We start from the raw sequence: 24,941 nt of genomic DNA, 5'->3' as shown, positions 1-24,941 counted from the left end.
AACTAACATCCTGTACCTCGAGCCCAATTTATCATGTAGAGACACAATGAAAGACCAACTGTTTAGTTTGACTGGCTAGCCTCTAACCTGCGCCATTGTCACTCTAGACGATACTGTTAACAGCACCATGTCTGTCTGGCAGCATCTTTTCATTTGTGGTGGCTGAGGGAGAGGAGGCAGGACGCTATCACACATGATCAGTGAACCTCTCAGACCCAGCTGCTCAAGTGTAGTTCAGCACTCCAGCTGTAGTAAGGAATAAATTCCCCAGGCCAGCTAAGTGACATTAATCATTCTAATCTTTGTCATCCTCACCATGGAGATCATCATCATTAACACCGTAATTATGACAATTATCACTGTATATCTTCATTATCATATTCACATCAAATCTTCCTCTACCTTTAGCTTCAATGAACACAGCTAGGGCTATTTTCCACTCTCATGCTTATGTTTAAATAAACATGAAGCACAGCAGTGGGGTAAGGATAGTGTGCTGCATTTTTATGGTGTTTATAGAAAGCTGTGTGTGCCATCTTGAACCCCCGATCATCAGGTGTGTTGAGTTCAAAGCAATGTCCTCACCATCACTTGGGGCAAGTGGTTAGACGATGTTAATCAAGGTTTCGGTAATTTGCTCGTCAGATTTTAAGATGAGGCTCTACTATTTCACAGTTATGGGCTGGAGAGGCAGGAAGAAAGTAGCGGTCAGGTTCTGCTTGGACTGTTTGGCCACAGGAGCTTTAAATTAGAAATGTGAAGGAGCAAGGGGGACAGCAGGGAAATGCGACAGGCATTAATCTAGCAGCACACTCAGATGCATTCGTCTTTGCTTCCATTTGCGGTTCTGGCAGAGCCCCTCCTGAGTGCAGGCAGTGGAATTGTTTTGTGCATGCTGTGTTTGTGTGTGTTTGTGTGTGGCTCCACTTGCACTCACGTGTCTTGTGCATCTGTGTGTCCAAACAAAGATAATTCAGCGTTCTGCTTGGGAATGCATCCACGCTTTGTGTTTGGAATACGAGAGTGCCAAATTATACCTTGTGAATGAGTCGGGGGGTGGGGGGGGTACCGTGTCTGCTGCCGTCATTGGAAAGAAAACATGAATCTCTCTGTAGTCCATGTGCTTTGGGAGCAGGAGGCAAGCTACAGACAGAGAAAGACAGAGTGTGAGCATTTAAAAGCCCACCTGCTTTTCGCCCAAAACTCATCCTCCCCATCAGTGACCTTGTTTTATAAATCTGTCTAATCTGGAAGTAGACAAACTCTGAAGTACAACCCTCTCCATCACCCTCTATTGCATCAGCAAGAATTCAAAAGAATTCAGAAGTCTTGAACAAATCTCTTTAAATTAGTGCTCTTTCTTCATATGATACGAACAAGAAATATATGTTTCTAAACAAAGCTGTGTATCGTGCTCTTCTTTTAGTAAGTGTCTTCTCTGACCTCTCTCTCTACAGGATTGGCCTTCTACTTCTGGGCAAACCTCTGGACAGAGAGACCACTGATCAGTACCGTCTGATTGTCACAGCCTCTGACGGCAATCCTGGAGGGGTGAGGCACAACCCTCTTTATTAAACTGCTGGCCCGATTCCTCGGGGTCGACCGTTCTCAAACATTTTGAACACATTAAGCTCAAATAAGATCTTCTCATACAAGCTTATTAGCTCGGAAATTTGGCTCAATGAACTCAAGTGGTTCATTAGCCTGGAAAATCCAATAGTGCATTTGAGCTGACAGAGTTTAATGCCCAATGATATTTTTACAGATTTGTGGTAGCAGTAGTAGTCAGGAGTGTCATTTCTTTGTGCCAAACAAATGCATCACTAGAATAATAAGGGCTGCCTGCCCATTTAAGTCCATATACTAGTATATGTAGAAGGTATAATTTTATGACTTTAATAAGCTGTTGAGAGCAACTGTGGGAATTATTCACAGATTGTCAAGGGCTACTGAAAAAAACTATTGTGAATACATCAGAGCAACTAGGGGAGTTTCTCTTTCCCCACATATTTGTTCATGTGGAGTAATGATCAGGTCTGGGAGTCATTTCCCTTTATTCAAAGTGCTTGGCTTTGCAACTACCAAAGCAAAGGTTAATTACTACCCTGCAACAATATTAATGTCTTTCTTTCTGGAAAGTGGCAAATGCTCAATTACAGCTACATTAGCTGTAGTTTAGTTTAGCTAAACTTAAGTTTAGGTCAAATTCACCAAGTTTGCCTGTTGCCTGTTTTACAAATGACAGAAGTATTTTGTACAGTTGGTTTGAGCAATCAAAACAGTTTTGCTCTTCAGTTACATGTTATTTTAAAGAATAAGAGCAAGAGTATTGCATTGTTGCATAATTGTTGCATATTAGACAAACACCTTGGTTTGGAGCGATCTTAAGGTAATTCTCCTCTGATTTGATATGCACTTCCATAAAATTTAGTGACTTATTAAAGAAAAAGAATTGTCAAAATTGAAGCAGCAGAGGCCAAGATATCTGGACTTCTAGTTTGTAATATGGGTCAAGTTCTTGCATTTCCACAATGCACATAGTAACATCTTTTAGTTAGACCCTCTGTGTCTAGTAAAGCCCCATCATCAGTGTTATTTTCTCATACTTGACAAGTGTCCTTCAGAGCCACAGCCAGTGAAACCAGGTGTATTATATTATGTATATTGCCTTTATTATGTGTGTTATGAATATTATATAATATTAATATTATATTATCCTATATATTATCCTCTGAGTTGTACTAACCATGACTATTAAAATGATAATTAAGTGTTAAATCAGTTGAGTGTCCCTTTAAAAAGCCCATACAGTATCATCACAAGCACTTGAGAAGTAGAATCTCAACTTCTTATATTCATAGAGCTGTCTTTGTAATTTACCCCTGAGAGACAGAAGACACTATAACCAAAAGTGAATGCTGGCTGCTCCGTCTCCCACCGAGAGCTGATAATCATATAAACTGTCTTAATTTAATTAGACTCCACCTCGGTTGGCTCTGTTTTTGTGGCTGTCTCTGTTCCAGGCAGAGGTGAAATGTGGTTTCCTTTTTAAGATGCTGTGTGTGATAGATAATGAACATTAGCTGATGAGCCATCACAGGAGTGATGTTGATTGCCCCCTTCTCACCTGTGCATGCATAAACACTTGGCTCTACAGGTCCTTTTCATGTGATGACAGACTGGTCAAGTGGAGCTGTATAAAAAGCATCTGTGCTGCTGGTGCATCCCTGACCATAGCTACATTGGCAGGGGGGGAGGAGCTGGGCAGTGACAGGGTCCGAGAGAAAAGAGTAAATAAATACAGAAGGTGTAAGAGGAGGTTTCACCTCACTGAATGAGGCAACCACAAGCTGGTACTCTTTGTCCTAATATTGATGGACAGATTGTACAAACCGGCCCCCTTTACCTGTATTGTGTGTGTGTGTCTGCGTGCTCCAAACATCTTGTCCACAGAGTAAATTACTGGCTGGCTCGTGTGGGCTAAATGTCACAGCCAGAAAGAAATGCTGTCACAACAGGAAGGAAGTGAAATGAGGGAGAGAGGGGTAAAGGGTTGAAGGAGGGCGGAGGTGAGGAACTCATTCAGTGAGATCGGGTGCCATGAGGAAGGCTGGAAACGGGGAAAGGATCAAAATAAGCACAGGAGGAGGGAAGAGAAAGGAGAAAGTGACAGACAGAAGGAGGGGGACACCAGGGATTCAAATGTGTAATTAGCACAGAACTTTGGTAACCATGGGAACCTGACAAAAGGAGCAAAGCAAGCCATCCTCCCCCGGGTGCTACTCCTCTTTGAGTATAGTCAGATCTGCACACACACATGCACACACAAACTTTTCTCCACATCACTTGTTGAATTTCAACTTTTCATCTACTCATGCATGAAACAAAATGTGTGACCAATTAAGAATTTGTATTTTCAGCAGCACAAGCTGTGATCATAACTGCTATATAGACTCAGATTCCAAAAACTCACCCAGGAATGCTGGATAGAGGTGTTCTCCTTTCCCTTAGAGGAAGGGAGTACATGACTTCTAACAGTCTGATCATATCAGTCCCTGCAACATGGCTTCTGGTCAGGATTGTCACTTAAAAGGCAAAGCAGCAGCAGCCACCTCTGGATCTTTCAGACAGTGAGGACAGAAGACGAGACATCACAGAGCTCCATCTATTTTGTGTTAAATAAATAATAACAGCTCATTAATCACACTTGTAGCCATAGGGGTAGGAGTTTTGGCTTTGATAAAAACGCTTGCGCCATGATGGAGACGCTAATTGGCTTCAGGTCTTCTGTGAAATGAAAAATAAGTAGATCCCATCACCACGCTGATGATTTGCTACGTCCTCTACTGTCTTCTAGTTTTTAGTAGTGAAAGAGCAAAAGAGGTGCGGAGTACGATTGTTTTCAGCATGGGTTGCCATGTCAGTTCCTTCATGAAAAGACTGATTATGTACGTCTCAGAAGCTGGAACAAAGAAAACAACAATGGTGAAGGGATTCCCAAGGGACAGTGAGATGAAGGTGACATTAACTAGGCCGTTTCCTTCATGACATGTGCCGCTGAATGTCTCATCTGCCAGGGTAACTTCAAACAGCTGTCTTCTGGGGAAGTATTTTTTCATGCAAGGGCCAACTCCTCCCATAACCCGCCCATCCTTCTCCCCCCAAAGGAGACCGTTTACATCGTTATTTGCATACAGCTTTTTCCCAGTGCTCTGAGAGATTATAGATTGTGCATATTCAGCCATTTTTTATGTTGATTTATAGTAGCACTATAGGTGTGTGTGCTGTGCCATTGTTTGAAGGTTAGTGGCAGTACAGTGGTACACAGTGGCCCTGCAAATGAATGAACACCTCAAATGATGCTTGAGGGGATATGCTTTGCTCAGTGAGCTTTGAGATCAAACAAGCCCACCTACAAATAGTGTACAAACACTGTACAAAACACGTGCAAACATTTAATTTGCTGTAAACCTGGGTAAAATACAGCCTACAACCATGAAATCCTCTAATACTATAAAAAGTGCCAGTGTTGATATGAGTTTGTTGAGTAACTGAATTCTGCATCCCTGGCGTGTTGAACCTGTGCTCTAAAGGTAAGTGCATAATCAGAGGAAGGAAGATGTGATGAATCTGATTTCATGCTTTCATGCCCCAAATACTGAGCAACACAATCTTATAACATTGTGTAGTTTCCTCTTAATAACCACCATCAATGCACTGGCCCCAGCAAGAATGCAGCTCACTGAACACACTCTGAATTCTGATTGGATATGAATTATATGCAGCTGCACCGTGTATTTCTGTCAGAGTTTCCTTTTAAAAGTGGAATTTTTGCTGTGCCTTTGCAATCAAAGCAATAGTGTTGGCATTCAAATTCCACTTAATACTTAATAGTAAGTGCTTATAGGTGTATGCCTCTACACTTTAAATTGTTTTATCATTCACTTTTGTAAGGAATAGGGACTGTCTGTGTTGATGTCAATAATCGTTTGTTTCCTATGTGTTGACAAGATAAAGAGCATACAGCCATGCTAGTGACTGAGTTAATAAAATTCACCCCGAGGTGGTTAATAAAATTTGTCCCAAATTTCATTGTAATCCTTCCCAACAGTTTCAAGACATTTCATTCCTAACTGCCATTGTCAAGGTGACACCAAGTGTCAGAGGATCAACCAAAGTCTAGGGGTTTCATCCTCTGAGCACTGTGGATATCTGTTCCACATTTCATGGGAGTTCATTCAAATAAGTGTCAAGATATTTCACTAAAAAAACAAAAAAGTCAGCCTCTGGGGATCAGCAGAGTTAAAATGTACCATAATAATGTTGGCAGACACAGTCCTAGGTAGAAAGCAACAGCAAGAGTGACTGTCCTTCTTATAGCATCATATTTTACCCATCTATTACACTGTCATAGTGCTGTATACTTTTAAGGACAGTGTGTTCATAAAATATTATTTGATTTGTGATTGTGACAATTGACAGGAATGAGAAAAGTACATATAAACCAGTGCCAGTAGCATAACTGACTGCAAGTCTGCCTGTATAGTATTAAATGTATTCAGTGTTGATGAGAAATCAACCAACAGTATACACACATACGATGAAAGGGTTTTCAGATGCTTAAAATTCATTTCAAACTTCTACCTGATCTACCACCCTTCCTTCTCTTCTCTCTGACAACTAAAAAGCATTACATTTCAGATTATGTTTTTAACATTTAGGGTAGAGCTATTGTTGCTGTTTCTTATGTAATGGGATGATTTTTTGATATTTTCCCTAAACTGGGAATTATTTATGAGTCTAATAGTGCACTTTGCAAGGTTTGCTACAGCATGTTTTATCAGAGGTGGGCTGCCTAGTGTGAAGTAAGCTATAGCTTGCCACCTCTGCCAGCCAGTTTGCTGGGGAAAACCCTTTGCTCAGTTTGAAATATGTCCTACACTCTTGGCTTTATTATTTGATAATATACAATATTTGCATTCAGTTAATCTGGATGGTTGATGTTCTTTTTGCTGCAAACTAACATTAGACTATTTATCATCTTTTATGGAATTACATATTTTGGTTTTGGATCAAGAATCACAGTCAATCTTGTCTACTCATGTAGAACTACAGTAGTTCAATACAAGAAAGGCTGGCTATGTTTTTAGGCATCAGAAAAAATCATGTTTATACTAAAAGAGACATATCTGCCAATCTGTGCTGTCTCTCTCTCACTCAGTTATCTTTTTTGTCTTAAAATCTTTGTTTATTTTAGTTTTGACAGCATCAAAATGCAAATTAATATGCACTGTTATCAGTGAGTTTTTAGCGGTCAACCTCATTTAATCCCAATGCTTTTACAATTATTGCTTTTCTTATGAGCGAATCTTATTTTCCAAAGACGTCACAGAAGCTAAATGTTGGTTCCAGATTTGAGTCCTATGATAGTGTCCAATAACACTGGTGTTGTGTTCTTTATTTCTTTTTCTTTAGACATCCACTACTACTGTGAACATAGTTGTCACTGATGTCAACGATAATGACCCTGTGTTTAACCTCACCATGTCCACTAATTTTACTGTGCGAGAGGAAGAGGCTGATTTGTTCATAGGACAAGTAAAGGTAAGTGTAATGTTTTACAGAATTGTGGTCTTGTTCTTGAGAAATAGTGTTTCTGTAACTCACATTTGTTCCTTCTTTCTTTTGTTGTATATCCAGCTGTTTTGTACAGGTCATAGAGCCACTTTGCCAGTTGTCAACTTTGCCTCAGTTTTCATTGTTGTTACCCATTAAGAAAATGACCCCACTTTTTCCAGCATGGTCAATCTGGTTTGAGAGAGCTGTTGACTGGCTTGGTTCAGCCCCACTGAGCTGCCAGATTTTTCTAATTACTATTGTAGATTAGTTGCCCCGATGTTTGTCAGTGGATTAATCATGGAGTAATGACAGGACAGATTGACTGTCAGTATTCACATACATAAACCATGCTTATAATGCAGCAGATGAGGAAGTAAAATCCATGGGTTTCATTTTTTTATTGCCTCTATTTCTCTTAGTGTTTCACTCCCTGATTTTAAATCCCTGCATTTCCTCCCAACTCTCTGTTTTGAAAGAATTTTGAAACTCAATACAGTTCAGAGTTATGTTTCAAAACAGTGAACTAGGAGACATTTGGGGGGGATTTGCAGGAGGTTTGGGGTGCTATTACAATATCAGAGACTGGATCTTCAAATGATGGAAAGAATTTTGTCTGAGTTTGGAAGGTCTCCCAGCCACTGCGCTTCAATACGGGTTCACAATATCCGAAAAATAAAACAGAATAATTATAATGTCAGCTCAATAAAAAAATGTACTTGCTGTAATCAATTTGATAATGACTTACCCAGTCTAATGAGCATGTGCAGTAGATTGGTAGTTCTTGAGCCAGTGAGTTGCACTGTTTGACATATTAATGTATTGTAGACACACTATCTGTATCTCTGCGTTGATCTTGGGTATATGTGTATAGTGTTTGTGGCTCTAAAAGTTTAGCATTTAATTAACTTAAAAAAGATTTTGTGATGCCTTCAGGATGTTATCAACTACATTTTACTCAGAGAGTTTTTGTGCCATTTTAATTCCTTGTCAGGTTCTTGTAATAGCTTACAGATTTCTTTTTTTAAAATGGCAAGAGTAAACAGGCACTCTGTCAGTCATAATTGACAGCTTTCAGGAAATATGTTTTTAACATTACGCAGCCCATTATATGTTTCAGAGGGCAATAAAATGGACTACCAATAAATGTTGTGAGTTTATGAACTGTGAAATAAGACAAAAGGACATATGAAGGAAGCTTGGTGTATGCATGGGGTAAAGCTACCTCCAGTCTCACTCCCAAGTGTTTCCTTAGAAATGCAGCCAGCAGCTAGATTGGGGCTTAGCCCACACCACCATCTCTCTTCCACTCTTTCTGTCCTGCCTCAGAAGGTTTTCTCAGGTGGCGTCTTGCCAACTTGAGCTGAGGCTGTGCCTTTCTAACTGAGAGGAAAAGTACATTAAAGTACTTAGCTCAACACAATCCTGCTCTCCGTGCACATGCACATTGAGAGGCTACAGCTTAGCCTGTTGTAGCTGATCAAGAAAGGATGGCAGCTTTTTCCATTTTTTTTCAATGCAAAACCGTTTTGTAAAATCTCATACTGTATTGTAGACAGATTAGTTAAAATAAAGGTCCAGTGATTAGATTACGTAACAATACCACAAATTAGACAAGTCATTGTCACTTTTTTGTCACATGATAGAATTTGATGATGGTTGAATAGATACCTTTTAATTATCTGACTTGTTTTACTCCCTTTGACCAAATCCTGCAAGATTTACTGACCATAGTTTCACAGATGACACACAGATTTTCTTGCTCTTTCACCAAATGACTATGCTCTTAGAGTCTTACTGTGTCAGTGCTTAGAGCAAGTAAATGAATAGATGTGAGTTCAGCTACATAAAGACAAAACAGAGATGCTGTAATTTTGCATGTAAAAGTTATTCTTTGGTTTGTTTCTTTGGGCAATAAAGACTAAACACCAAGTTGGAAATCTTTCAGCAGCAAATCAGTGCAACAACTCAAAAAAATCCCAAAATTCTGTTTTAATAGCAAGAATTAGAGATTCCCTGTCCTTTGTTTAAGCTTCCATCTCATGCTTGATGCACAGTTGAGGTCTGTCTGTAATGTGGTCTTTCCAAAAACTGTTAAACTGCAGGCCCCTCAAAATGCTGCTGTTAGAGTTCCAACAAGAACTGGACGAACTGAGTACATTATGTCTTTTCTTAAATTTTTATATTGTCTCTCCGGTTGTCATGGAAAAGATTTAAAGTGCTGCTTGTTTTTTCCAAATCAAATTATTTCTTATGGCATAAATACATTTCTGATATGCCTGAAGAATAAAATCCCTGTAGGTCCCATAGATCTTTAAGAAGCATTTATCTAGTTGTGCCTAAAGTCAGAACCAAATGTGGTGAAGCTGTATTTAGCTTCTGCACATAGAGGAAAACCTCTTTATATTCTTAAATTCTCCCAAACTTTATCCACTTTCAAATCTAAATTAAAAACTTTATTTTCTTCCTCCCTTATACAATCAATTTATTACTACATTGAAATAGTTCACAGTGTCTTTGTCTAGAATTCCTTTTATCTTCATTTGATTTATTCTATTTTAATTTTCGTTTTCATTCATCGTTCTGAATCGGGTGCAATTTCTGTGTCCACCTGCAGCCTCTTCATGAAAGACACTTTCCCTCATTTTTCATGCAAGGAGCACATATTGAATTTGCATTTTAAGAGATCATACTCATGAACACTTGAACTGTAACATAGTAACACAATTAAGTATTTTTATAACAGGTCGTGAGGTGTTAGTGTCTTTCTCTAAGATTTAATTTATAGTTGCAGACAAGGTGCAAGAGAGACAGACTCATACTCTATAATAGCTCTGGGCTCTTAGTTTTATAAATTACCCTGTTTCAGCATTAAAGACGTGGCATTTAGATTCAAAGAGCATCCAAGTGCATATAATCTATGTATAAATATGGCCCTTTTTTTTCTTAACTATCACTTATCCCCATTAATTCATCCACAAGGTGCACAGGCAGTCAAGAAGGAAATATATATATAAAAATATAGAAAACCTATATACCTACCTATATAGAAAAGTACTGGGAGAAACATTGGGTCTTTGTTTTAATCTGACAGACATTGCAGTCTGAGGTAGCAACAAAGATGGCAGACCAAATGTTGAATGTTTTTTAAAAACTAATAATTAAGTTCACCTAGGTTAAAAAAAAAAAAAGGAAGGAAAGAGATGCTGTTTCTCAGATCTGTCGAGTTCACTCACTGGGGGTCCCACTTGACACTGACAACTTTCCAAACTCCACGTGGCGAGAAAAAATGGGAAAAGCAAAAAGTTGTGGAGCCAGAGCATCATCATTTAACGTACACCACTTAAGTATTTCTCTCTGTTTCATCACCCGTCCTGATAGGCTGACAAATGCTCTCTAACTGCTAGCTCTCTTTCTGTGGGCCTCAGTAGTGTTGTGATGTGGGGATTTTTTAAAGAGCTTTGTATGCAAGTGCATGTCTTGTTACATCATTCAAGTTAGTCTTGATGACCAAATGTTGTCCCTGTCAAAGTATCAGCCTGCAGCTCACTGTCACATGACACACTAAGTGAAAGTCAAGTGACAGGTGATGGAATGAATGAGATAAAGACTCCTTGAATTAAGACACTGTACTATTTGTGTCTACTCAATAATTTCACATTTAAGCATCATGTGTCACTGTAAAATCACTTCATTTTTTGCCTGTAGCACCTTGGCTTTACCTTCAGGGAGGGAGTAATAATATAGCCAACCACAAAGCTTCAGGCAATTGCCAAAGGTGAGGGTGGCTGCTGTGCAAATGCATTATAGCATTAAGTAGCTTAATGTTAGCCCTGAAGCGTTTTGGATTATCATAATTGGAACTGTTTCCCACCTGTACTTATTTTACACACACACGTAGACTGAAGACGATTTACTAGGTTATCACAAGTGACAGCACTGCTGGTTGTGCTAACAGAGTCATTTGTTCTGTGGCTGACAAATACTGCATCATACAAACCCATTCTGTTTGCTCGTAGCGGGGAGCCATAATCCGAGCATGCAGATGACCGGAGGACAAATGGATTAGCATTCATGTCAGACACATCATGGAATCATCATGTAGAATTATAGCTGATTGGAGAGTCTGTTGAACCATAATTGTTTACCTTTAACCATTTATTTCTTTGCCAAGCACATTTCTTGATAAAATAAGTTGAGTTTTTAGTTTTATCCTGCTACCAACAGAAGACACAGAAGCACTGCTATGCTGCATTTCTCTTGTTTAACGCATACAGTTACTGTATCACTCCTTTTGTTTGGTTTTGAGAGGAAGACATCAATGTTTAATTTTATCTTTGAAAATATTGTGCCCAGGGTGTAAAGAGACATCATTCTGCCTGCAGTGTAAGTAGGCACTTCAGACTAAATTTTTGGTTTCAGTATTTGTCATCCAAGCATCCAGCAATATGAATATGCTGTTTTTGTAAATGCAGAAAGACAAAAAAAAAACACTGGACCTAGGCTGACAGCTCACAGGAGGAGACAAATTTCTCAGGTACTACATATCAGAGGTTTGCGTGGGCCTGTTTCTTAAGACTGCGCCCACCTGCTCAAGCTGCTTTTTGTGCTGCAGCCACCCGCACCTGCAAGATGTTCCGGCGCTCCCACAATTGATGTACTGAGCCTGCCCACCATGTCACAATCAGAAGTCTGTACCAGTTACCATCACCAAATAGCTGAACTTCTGGATCCGGACTAGCTTTCAAGACTAGTGCCAAATAGTAAGAAAATAGCCGCATAGTTTGGTGTTAGCTCAGAAACCAAAGGCTTTACAGTCTGCACTAAATCCAGGTTTTACAACACAACCACCCATGTTTGTCATGTCTGTCAACATCTGCTGCCGGTGTTGTGAGACCTGTGGACTGCCCTGTGCAGACCTCCATAATACATATAGCTCTTTGTCCATTAGAAACTACAGAAATATGCAAAGTCGTTATTTGATTTTATTGTCTATGGATTAATTGGATTACACCTCTTACAAGGCAAGGAGCAGTGAGAATTTTTGTTATGTAACCACCACAGGGAAGTAGAGATCCATATGCACATATTGACATGATGTGCTTTAGTCTGTTTTGCAAAGGCTTAATGCTGAGTTCCAATTTTTAGCCTTGGCTTTGAGTATTTGTCAGGCACTCCGTGTACAACAAGTTAGGGGCAGCTTCTAGCAACTGCATGTGTATGTGTATCATCCTCCCTCTTCCACTGCTCATCACTGGACTTTTTTTCCCCTCTTTGTGCTGCCTTGTCCTTACTTGCACCGAGGTTGAGAAATTATTGCCAGACAGACAGATGAAATGTGGCTTGATCTCTCTCTGTATTTTTTCTCTACCCCTTCCTCTCTCTGTCTCTTTAACAATTACAACAGAATTACCATCACACTGACAGTTGGAGTATGAACACACACATGTATATACATAGGCTTAATAACTGTCATACCCACACAGGAATTAAAATTTGTAAACTACTAGCTTATTTTTGCCCAGTAAAAATCACTGTATCACAGAGTAGCACCATGTACATCTATTAAATTGTGATTGAGCTCTCAAGGATTTTCCTTTCAATGAAACTTATCAATGAGACTCTTATCTCAATACAAAGAACAGGAAATGAGACTCAAATGTGTAAAAGTTGCTCTGGCATGATTGCAGAGCCCAACCGTACATGGCTTTGTACTTGAAGCCTCTATAAATCTGTAAGATGTTAAGATAAAGCTGAGCTCTAATGGATCATGTAATGGATCAAATCACACTCACAACATCTGTTGTTTGCCTAAAGGGAAATACCTCTGCATTTCAGTTTTGAAATCTGATATTCATATGCTGCGTATTGGTGAATATTTATCTCCCTCTGCTAATATTGATGCATGTAAATGGCTTCTTGTGTTTTGCACAGGTTGTCAGTTTACTTCAGCAGCATCAGCAGGCAAAGAGGCCTAATTGATGACTTTTTATTAACATTTCACTTAGTGAAACCACTAACCCACTTTTTTTTATGCAAACAAAGTCTCTCAGTCCACTGTAATTTAATGCATTCATAGATTTACGTTTGCAAGCTGTCCACATATTAATATTGCACGGGAAACATTTTTTCTTATAGTCCCTCACTGATTACACAAAAATAACTAGTCCTCCGAACATTTTGTCTGTTTCCCCAGGCCACAGATCCAGATGCAGGGGCTAATGGCCAGGTGCGCTACCGGATCGTGAATCACCCTGACTTGTTTAAAATCAGTGAAAACGGCAGCATCTATACAAGAGTGCCTCTGGATCGGGAGCTCAGGAGCCAATATGACCTGGTTGTAGAGGCCTCAGATGGGGCAGTGGATCCACGTAGGACCAGCTTGACCCTCTCAATCCAGGTCATGGATATCGACGACAACAGCCCAGTCTTTTCCCAGCAAACCTATGTGGTGAACGTACCTGAGAACAGCCCAATAGGAACTGTGGTTCTTAAGCTAAGCGTGAGTATGCACGCATGTTTTCTTCGCAGCGTTTTGTCTTCTGTCTCCCTTTATATCATGCAGCATGGGGGCTTGAAACACCTGCTGTGTTAACAGGCTTTTAGCATCTTTTGACTCCATGTTCAGGCAATTTAGTGTTTAAAATATCAAATGCTTCCAAATGGAAACATTTACACAAACAGAGACATACACCACCTGATATACACAGCGGAGAGAAATATTTTTTTCTCCTGGCATGACAGCTCTCTGGGCATTTTTAGACAGAATAAGACTTAATGCTGGATTTTTCAAGTCATAACCAGCCTTTACTAGAGGATAATTTTCCATCTCCCCTGACAAATATTAGTATAATGCACAAATACTGAAAACCTTTTCAGTGTGGTGGAGTCTGGATGGATTCAGCACTGTCAGTGCACTGTCAGTACACATGTTTGCACTGAAGAGAAGTATATGCAAACCCTATACATGCAGAGAAAACACAGACAAGAGGGGCAAGTAATCGCGGGCATATTGTGAGTGACATTTCTCAGTGAGGAATAAAGCAGGGAGGTTGAGGGTTGAAGGTGAGGGGAGTGAGTGACAGTGGCACCATGACACCATTAATCTCCTAGACAACGAAACCTCAACTCTAAATGGGGGTGGGGGGGGCACTGACGGACTGAGGAAGTGGAATGCAGTGGAATTTGATGAATTGCCATTAAAGTTTAGTGAAATTTCTTAACTTCTGCTCTACTAAATTTATGGTTCACACATGATGTGCTCTAATAATTTAACTGATCCCCAGTTATTTCTTCTAATACCACCATGAGGTTGACATTTTAGTTTTTTACTGAAAAATCTTGACAGCTTTCGAAGGAAATAAAAAAAAAGGTCTTTTATCCAGGGCCATCATTAGGTCAAAATTTCTCTATGTCCAATATTTTGGTTAATGACCGAATACCATAAATATGAGTGACATTCCCATCAGCCACAGCTGTACGTTCATTCATATTAATGGTTATTATAGGGTTAGGGTTAGGGTTAACACTCTAAACTAAGATTGTTAACATTATGCCTATGCTAATGTGAACACTTAGCTCAAAACTTAGCTGTGCTTAAGTATAGCCTCACAGAGCCCTTCTTTGGCTGTAGACTCTTAGTCTTGTTCTGCTAATCGAGTGTATGTATGTGTGTGTGTGTGTGTGTGTGTGTGTGTGTGTGTAGGGTGCATCCACACATATTCCTGCATCCATATACTATGTTTAATAATCTCCTATTACAGAAGTCTGTGCAAATCATATCTACTTTGAGAGTTGTGATTTAATGCAATAAGAACCAACTTAAGTTTCCTTAGTGGTTTAATTTAATCAGAACCTATTAATGATTGATGTAAGTAACCCCTGCAGCATTACAATGCTAAATTAAAATAGAAACATTAATATTCATTGCCCACTGCCTTTACCCACCAGCATATGTCTATATATAAGATCCCAATTTGGAAAGTATGTGTGGCTCTCATTATCTTTCCTTCCATCTCCCTACTTTCTCTTCACACATACCCTGTGTTGTCTTTAATGTGCTCTAATTGTTTTTCCTACTCATCCCCCTCCTCTTCCTCCTGCTCCTCACAGGCGGTGGATGCAGACCTCTTCTCCAACGTCACATATCGGATCAAGGCTGAATCGGCCAGGCAGCTGTTCTCTCTGAACCCCGTCACTGGAGAGTTAGCTGTGCTGCAGACCCTGGACTTTGAGGATCTGGCAGCTATGGGCATGGGGGCTTCTTACACTTTCCAGGTGGAGGCTGTCGACCAAGGAGGGGTCACGCCTCCAGGGCAAGCTACCGTCACGGTCCGCATCACGGTAAGAGGCCCCAGATAGTCAGTCCACCACAGTCTCTCAGTTGTCGTTCCATCTATCCTCACTGTCCCTCAGGATCTGCAGCACTGGCAGTGAATATGTAGTGAATCATTAACAGAGTTTTACAGTAGTAATAGCTTTCCTAAGTCACAATCCAAAAGGGGATAGAAGATGTATTGTACAGTAAGGCACCTGAGCAGCTATTGTGATATAAAATCCAGTCTTATGCCAGTCAGTGCAAAAGAAGAATGAATTTTCTTTGTAAAACATCTTTCGGCCTCCTGACCTGCTTGTACTCGCAGCATCACTGGGACAAAGAGAATTGATGGATAGGTGTTTCTGCCTTGCACACAGTGCTATTCCAGAACTGAATGACTCATTAGCTATGTGACAGCAATTATGTCAGGTTTTTCAGGAGCTTGTGTTCCCTTTCCAACCTTTCAAGAGATTAACAGCTGAATACCAACTAAAGGATTAGACGCCTTGTGTTGTGATACTATTCAAGTGTGTATGCGCGAGTGTTTCTGTGTGTTAACGGGTGAGTATTTTCGCTCTCTGTGAGTAATTCTGCGCTCCAAAATGCGTGCATGCACATTGATCTATGTGTATGAATTCAGTCCACCCCTAGTGACTCAAAGTCTGCAGAATTAAGCTCTCTGTATTAGACTGAATGGGAGGAAGCGCCTAAGCTTATTCAAGCAGGCTCGCCGCATGGTCTGCCAACCTGTAGAGAGAGTTTGTCCTCCGATAAGGACAAGCTTTGTTGCAGTGTTCGTGCTGTCACCCAGGAACAGCGTTTGATAGGATAAGCCATTGCACAACCACTGATATCAAACCAATGTCTGCTATTTGAAATGGCAGACTTGAATTAGAATGAGCCTGATGGATTCACACAGGCTTCTCAGGGACTACAGATGGAGCTGATTCTACTGATTCCACTTCCTTCCTCATATAACACCTCCAGAGGGTTATTTGAAGTCGCTTAGTGTTTGATTTCCCCTTGTACTGTTTTGTTGCTGTCTCTTTCGTCGGATGCCTTGCAGTGATGGATTGAGTGTCCTGCGTGTCTTGCTGTTCTGAATTGAGTCTCACAAACTTTTTCTTCTATTCTGGCACTTCAGAAATGTTAGACAGACACCCTGCGTGCGTTTGTTTTTGGGTATGTGAGTTAGTGTGCATGGATGGAAATACAGAACAATACAGTATGTGCACGCACAGCACATATATGTTTTAAGCAAACACAGGTGTGTCTATGCATGCATCTTGTTCACAGCTTCCTTGTGAACACTTGCAGCACAAGGATAAGGCTTTGTTGTTCAAAGCAAGAGCTAGATCATAGATTTTCTGCTAGGAAACACTAAACCTGTGTATAGATCAAAGGGATGCTGCCCTCCACTACTGAGTTTATAGAACACATACTGTTGCCCATGGCTCAGTCAAAACAGTGGAAAGTAAAGGGAAAAGAAAATCAGGTTTCAGCAGTTATACTATAGAAGGGATGTGTGAGAGAGACAAGGACTACAATCTGACCTCATAGCATGCAGGTCGCACCATCATCAGCCATAGCAGTTGCGAGATGGCTCCCCTGTTACTTCCAGTTTTCAGGTGATTTTCCAAGCTCATTGTAGATTTGTGATATGCCAGTTTCCTTTTACATATCTAGCACTTGACTTTTTGGGGATCATCTTCTCAAATTTGGACGTTCTTTCAGGTGCTCAACTTTCTCCACATCTTGCTAGCATGGTTATAACTTATAAGCCTGTCACATGGTCGCATGTCACTGTCTCAGTGCCAGTGCTGGTAAAATTACTGTGTCACATGATGCACAAAACAGTGCAATTAAATGTCCTTGCCTGGAATAACTAATAAAGATTAATACTGATGTATTACTATTGGTTATTTTATGGGCTAATTTTGTGTTTATGCAAATATATATAATGATAATAAAGAACCAAAAACTAAGCATTCAAATACTGATTTGCTCATTGATTGTCATGGCAATGGGTGAAACTTTGACAGCTTTGCATTTTGGTCAGCCCTAATATACATACTTATACAAGTAAGCAAATGTGCAAAAAATGGACGTCACTGCTGTCAAATTGTCACTTGTCACCAAAACTATCAGAGAGATCAGTAGAAAAGTAGAATAAATATATTAACATGGAAAGAAAAGGAAAGGGGTACCTTATCACATCTGCAGAAAGTCACAGGCCAAATCACATTTGTTTAAAAATCCAATAGCTGAGGGATTAAAAGACCCCATCTATCAATTTGTTGCACCTTTAAGGAGGTACTTTGATGGAAGCAAATTAAACTCAGAATATAAAGGGTGCTAGGAGTCCAATAAGATGACTTGAGCTTTCTGTGGGCCTCCGACTTTAAGTGGCAAAGATCATTTAAGTTTACACCAGTAACTTTACAGCACACATTTGAATTTTTTTTCCACACTGAGATTACAAAACCAAAAAATCATAGCAAATATTAAAACTGACTCAATAGTATAGAATACAAGTATAGAACACTTTCAAGTTTTAAGTTCTCATGTGTGTATGCCTGTAGGGGGTCTTATGTAGAGAAAATATGAGATAAGAAAGGAGCATTCACAGTGTTTGATCAGTCTTGTTTTTGTGGTTGTAAGGTCCAGCCTTAGAATTTATTTTTCTTATACCATAGATTTTTGTGGTACCCTGTCAGTTCTCTCATTCAGTTTGTTGTCATAGGACTCTTGATTTTGCCTTTGTGTGTTTTCATGTATGTTTGGTTCAAAGAATGAGACATACTGGTAAAATCATGCTGAAATGTTACCGTTGTCCATCATTTTACCTGGCATCAACAGTACGTTTATCTATAGTACCTAATTCCCATCATCAGGCAGTGTAGATAGTAGTGTATATTGTAGTGTATATGTTCATCAGTAACAATGAACCAAACAGATAGAAAATGTATTAACTATAAAAGATTTCAGTTCACAGCTGACAGTATTTTTAATTTTAATTTTAATTTTTTTTACAATTTGATTACATTTAAATGTGATTTAATACAGATACATTGACTCAAGTCTGAGAAAAAACTTATTGGTTTAATTTGTACAACATTATTTTTTGTTTTAATGAGCCAATAACAGTACTTTATTTGTTCACATTTTCAGTGACTATCCCAATGTCTATAAAGCAGTGTCATTTTTTAAATATGCATGGATTATTTTCAGCTGTAAAGGTTTAATCACAATATATCCATGTGTTTGTGTGTTTGTGATCACATTCTGCTCATATGCACAGTTCTTGGAATACAAGGACAAAGCCCCAGAGCATGGTGAATTACCACAATGGGAAAATTTGTCTGAATCCAAAATAACTTGCTTGAAGTGTTAGGGAATCAATACTGTTTTAGCGTGCAGATAGCATCTGCAAAAGTATTAGTATAATACAAAGATAAATTCATTTTACCCTTTTAATGTCAAATCTGATGTGTCATCGAAGAGATATCTGTCATTCCCTTCCATATCTGTTAAAGGAGTGTACCCAAACGTTTGTTACTTGACAATGCAAAACATTAGCACATCAGCACAGTACAAAGCCAGCCATGGTTCCAAATATTACCAATGCATAACCAGTAAACCCACATTTGTTGCATTTCTGTTTTGTTTTCAGGACATGAATGATTTTTCCCCCATCTTTAGCCAAGACCTGTATAAGGGCATGGTGGCACCCAATGCAGAAAAAGGAACAGTCATTACAACTGTTTTCGCAGAGGACCAAGACCCACCTGTAAGTATACTCAAATGCATCTGTCATGCTTCTAAAATATACAATCTATACAACATTGGCGGTTAAGTTTCAAAGCACATGAAGTGTGTTGGCTCCATCTGGGTCTTTAATAAAAGATGAAAGCCTTGCTGGATGATTTTTACCTTCTCACTACATGTTTCTCGCAGAACGTCAGCCAATTTAGCTGTAGGTGTATTTCACACCATGCACTTTAAACATGTTTTCAAGACTGCAATGCTCTCATTAGGGCTATAGTGCTGTGTATATTTTCATTCCGCACCAGTAGTTCTAATTGTGAGGGGGGTCTTGTTTAGCAGATTCACTTGTATGAGTCATCTACCAGTTGCCTCAGATAGCGTCATGTTTCCTCAGACTTTACTTTACCTCACTATATCTGAGCAGGCTCTCCTGGGACTAGAGCTATGAAGATTTTTTTTTTCTTTTCCTCTTGGAGACTGCAAACCATGGAACAAAATTACACAATGCAGAAGAGAAACTGTGACACCCTGTTGAGACTAGAAAGTTAGTGACTAGGAGGAGGCAAAGTAGGAGCAATGAACAGCATTGCATTTACTGGGGGGTTGTAGTCTGTTAATAGTTTAACATGTATATTTAAGAAGGTACCATTCCTGCTACTGTTAGATTAAGCCGAGGTGAGCGACTTGGAACCAATTTTACTGGCAGTGACACACATCTAAAAATTTTATTGCACTTGGTGAGTCAGCAGTCTTCTTGCTCACATCCTCTTTCTTTTTGGTGGCGCTACAGTGTAGTTTTTTATTTTTATTTTTTATTTTAAAATTTTAACTGTGAAAAGGGGAAAAGGAATTCCCCAGTGACCTCCCTGCCTTGCCCTAAAAGCTTCCAGCTTTTGAACAAGTTTTTCAGAAAACTCATATATGGCAGGACTTGATGCAGGTCAGTCCCAACTGTGGGTGGCAAAACATCTTCTTCTGAGTCCCCTAACTAGGAAATCCTGTTAAGTAGAAAATATCCAACAGTGCACAAAAAAACAGAAAGGAATTCATCATTATGTTATCATGAACACAGTGGCGGCAAGTGAGACATGGAAGTGACTCGGAATAGTGGCTTTGATAGACAGGGGGATTAGGTTTCCTAACGGGAGCCGACTAACCCAGTCTCTTATTGACCTGGATTTGTGTGTTCAAAGCATTTTATTGACAGGATGCCTGTCATAGATACCTCTGTGCGGTGGAGCAGGGTTTCATCTAGTGCTTGCTAAACGCACACACAAATGTGTACACACACACACACACACACATTCTCTCTCTATTACACAGGCTCATAAAAACCTGCACACACAAAAGAAGAAGGAGGGGAGAGACTCACTCTGGCTTGTATTCTTGATGTCTGGGGGTTATAATGGTGTAGACCATTCCTCTTCATATATTCCTTTTTTTGTACACTTTAGAGAGAGAGCATATCTAATCACATGTTCTGTGGGAGAAGTTCTAATAATGGTTTTTAAAAAGTGACTGTATTTCAGTTGCCACTCGATGCCGTAATGTCAATGTTAATATGGCCCAGAGAGAAAGGAGATCACCATGGAGACAAATGTTCCAGCGAAAGGCTTTATTCTCCAGCACAAAATTCGAAGAGTCTGTTTTTTGTGACTGAAAATGGAAGTTTCTTTTTCTTCTGCAGTGTTGTTCATCACATTAAAGAAAGTCTACCATTGCCCTTTTAGAGATTCCCATTTCTTCACTAATCTTTCACTCACATGCAAGTTAAATAAAAAGTCATCTCACTCAACTACTTAAGCTGCATTAATGTATTTGTTTTGCTGTCTTACACTCAGCTCAAGCCTTGCTGTTGCTGTGTTGCTTTGTGTTTCTCTGAAGCATCATTCAGTGTTTCCCAGTGCTTTTGTGCTTGTTCTTTAATTCATGAATTGGCTATTTTATACTAATGAGAACTGTAAAAACAAAAATGCCTGAAAAACAAAAAATATATTTTAAAATAATCTTTCTTAAAATCTTTCTCTAGGTTGTAGTTGGGAAGAATTATTTGTATGCCAAAGCATTAAGTACACTATGTCTCCTTTTTGTTGCTCATCTGCAATGTTAATGACACAGTGAGTTCGCTCAAGCAGTGGACATAAAACTTTATTCATGAGATGAATACCAGACAAGAAAAGGTGTTGTAAAGCTGAAAATGTTTGTCCACAGAGACAGGGTAAAATAATGCTGTATCTACAGTACATTCAGTACCAGAGTTGTGTTATTTCTGAGCCACTGTGAGCTGCTGAAATAAAATGTACTTGTGCCAAATCTGGGAACATCGATTACTTTTAAATTGTGCAATCTCCTCAAGAAATTACAAGATACAGTTTTGAAAGGTACTGTGTTATGAGTGAGGGAAATTGTCTTATTATTTCCTGGTGAACATTTTCTTCATTGGTTTGTTTTGGTGTGGCCCTGATACTCTAGGGCTAAGTCAGACAAATGGGTTTGAAAGGCAAACTAATGATAAAAGTGGGAAGAACAAGAACTAAAGGCTGGCCTTTCTTACTAAGCTGACAACACTGTATGTTTAGCCTTGAGCAAAACACTTTTAACCATCTCTGCTACCATCACTGCAGAGGTCTTGCTACTGAAGCCAATATATTAAATTCTTCTGTGGGAGATGTTTTTTTATTAATGGTCCTATCCTGATGTATTTTCCATTACATGTTAGAAAACAATTTGAAGAGCTTTTAGAGATGAGACCCTTTTTCTGAAAATCCCCCTGGTGAATTCGCTTAGATAGTTTTGTAACCTCTTAGAGACGCACTTGTGTGAGTAAGCCTCCCGAGGGATCCACTGCTACTACAGGATTTACCTCTTTCTTTAGCCCCAGGTTTTACCCTCGTCCCTGGGGAATAAAATCAGTTCAGATGAGGGAGCAGAGCTTCAAAAAGCTTATTAAAAATCACACTGAATTTGAGGTCCAAAGGGATGAAACTGGAATAAGATAAGCTATAGAGATGATTAGTAATCAGGAACCATGATTAATCTTAATCAAAGGGTCATATTAAAGCCCAGGCTCTTGCTAATGAATGTAAGTGTGTTACTCAGGAGACTACAGAGGGTGAGTTTAATGGAGAAGTTTTTTATTCCAAATGAAAGGGAAGAGGTCTGAATCAATGAATAACAGTGAGTTTATATTATATTATACATGTATTACTGATGATGACAGACTAATGAGGTCTGTGACAAGCAAAGAGTTGTCAAAATGGGTGAGAGTATAAAGGGAGACATTAGGGTAATTTTTCAGGTTACTTAGAGAATATCATCCTTTTCTTACATAAATGTCTTCCCCTCTGTCTCTTTAAGATACAGTGACATGTAACAGCATTAGAGTTATATTCCTAAGCAAACTAATTTGCTATGCCTTTATGGCTTGAATACATTTTATAGTACTTAAATACTTTGACACACACTCCCCCCATCTTCACAGCATCATCTGAAAATGTGAACAGTGGTGTACAGATAAGTGGATCGTCACTGGACTGATGTGGCTCATGCTCCTCTTTCTCCTTCCTCCAGGGCACTCCGGCCAGTTTTGTCCGCTACAGAGTGGACCTGGACAGGTCACCGTACAGTGGGAGCATCTTTGATGTGGAAGAGGAAAGTGGAAGAGTTATCACTAAGGTCAACCTCAATGAAGAGCCCAGCGTCACCTTTAAGGTGAGCAGTGGTGATTATGGTGACGTAGCAGTGTGGTATTGTCAGAGACACTTAGAGTGTGTCCAGGAATTGTCCATTTGTGCTGAATGGTTATACATTTACAGGCAGTAGAAAAGGATCTGCTCTTTGACGGAGCTTGCAGGGAATCTGAGCTAATGCCCCACTTAATCAACACATAGATGAACATGCAATCTTATCTTGGCTAAATCAACAATGGCAAATAATGAAGCACATAATGACGAGGTTGGGATAGTAGTGGAGGGAGCTATAGAGCAAAAGATGTATCTGCAGAGTGACAGCAAGAAGTGTCATGTTATAATGCCTATGCTGTACACATGAATTATTATTATTATTACTACTGAGCTTTAGAGATCATCAGATAGCCACTCAGTTGTTGAAAGAGCCAGTAATTGTAAAGAATGAATGAAACCGCTAATGCCAATTAGCTAACACAAAGGTGACTTCAACACTCTGCCTATTAAATGAGTGACTTTATTTCTCTAGATTTTTATAAAGAAGCAAACTTCATTTTTATTTATTTATTTATTTGTTTATCTCAAGAAAAGTGTCAGGTCAGAGTCTGAACAAAATAGCTATTTTTGCTTTAAAACACCACTGTGATTTGATGTGGCTAAAAATTAATGATGATGATGATGATATGTTGGTAGCATTGCAAGTATAATTGATAATGATTATGCTGAGAATTATAATCATCATGAGTTCCTTTAAAATGCATATATGTTATTTTTACTGCTAGTACTATTATTTCTTCTTACTATTGATGTGCCTAGCTCTGCCTTGCTGTTTTAATGTTGTATAAGTTGCAGTGAAGATCAGTGGATCAGAAAAGTGTGCACATTGACTCTTTAAATTTGAATTATCACTGTGTTTCCTGTCTTGTCTCAGTGATCACATCATTGCTTCTTTTGTGTCTGTAACCAGTGATATTGAGTGTAAAGCTTACATCTAAAGCTATTTTACAAACTTAAGGTAACCTTGTATAGCCATACCTGTGGCCGTGAACATTGGAGCAGGTGCTGGAGGATATTAGGTCCTAATGACACACTACACTCCTACATGTTGTCTGTGTACCTCTCATCTCTGTTTCTATTTTTCTCTTCCTTTCCCTGTTTCTTTTAACATTCATCTGTGTTTATTCTTTCTGCTCTATCTCTCCCTCTCTGCCTTCCCACTCCCCCTGCTTCCCCCAGGCCCCATTCTCCACAGTCTATGAATGTAGATCAATACATTCATACTCACTCTCTGCGAGCTTTGCAGGCTCCTCGCCAGATCCTATTTTGCCAGTCTGTCTTTATTAGGATGCCTGAACATGTCTACAAAAAAAGAAGCCTGGCAACCTCAAAAAAGGAATTATTTGTGTAGTGAGTTGTAGTATGGTTAAAAAAATAAAAAAGTAATAGTTTTTGTGCTTGCATTTGCATTTGTATATTGTTTATGTGTGTTCTGTCTTGCCCACTGCAGTTGTTTGTGATAGCCTATGACAATGGGGAGCCGGTGAAGTCCAACAGTACTTTGGTGGAGATCACCGTCCTTCAGCCTTCTCGCATCCCAATCTTCACCCAGGAAGAGTATAAGTAAGTCTCCTCGACACGCTGTTGATGCAGTTGCCTCTGTCTGTCTCTTCATACACCAAAGATCAGCTTGGTTGTAACACCAGATAGGGAGACACAGTGAAAAGGGCTGGAGGAAGTAAACAAGTTTTCTTAAAAACACCTTGACGCCCATTTACATCTGTGGTTGCAGCGTCCTTTCAAGTTCTTATCACCTGGGTAAATTATATATTCTACCTTGAACTGCCTGTGAAGTCACTGTTCCTTGTAATTTTATTCATTTTGAAGTAACAATTGCTATCTGCACATTATTGTTCTCTCATTTTCAACATGGAGTAAAGTAGGCTCAGTTTTGATTCTCTTTCTCTGTCTTTGTTATGCTCTCCTGTCTGCACAACTGATTAAAGATTATTGTGTATAAATATGCATTGGGCTTTAGGGTAGATGCTGCGGATCAT

The 24,941-nt window shown here is 39.4% G+C and overlaps 1 protein-coding gene across 1 annotated transcript; it reads left to right on the top strand.

Annotated features, from left to right (window-relative positions):
- Positions 1–1,457: 1,457 nt before the first annotated feature.
- On the top strand, positions 1,458–24,511 carry LOC108880549 (protocadherin-15; the record flags this gene model as incomplete). Its single annotated transcript, XM_018672116.1, has 7 exons — positions 1,458–1,551; positions 6,976–7,104; positions 13,313–13,618; positions 15,229–15,459; positions 19,107–19,223; positions 22,772–22,912; positions 24,395–24,511. Coding segments are annotated over 7 exons (1,135 nt in total), but the record flags the coding sequence as incomplete, so codon positions are not given.
- Positions 24,512–24,941: the final 430 nt, after the last annotated feature.

This window comes from Lates calcarifer, unplaced genomic scaffold (assembly GCF_001640805.2).
Source record: "Lates calcarifer isolate ASB-BC8 unplaced genomic scaffold, TLL_Latcal_v3 _unitig_95_quiver_1439, whole genome shotgun sequence".
Lineage (NCBI taxonomy): Eukaryota > Metazoa > Chordata > Actinopteri > Centropomidae > Lates > Lates calcarifer.
The sequence above is the reverse complement of the archived record's forward strand: the minus strand, read 5'-3'. Positions and strand labels throughout refer to the sequence as shown.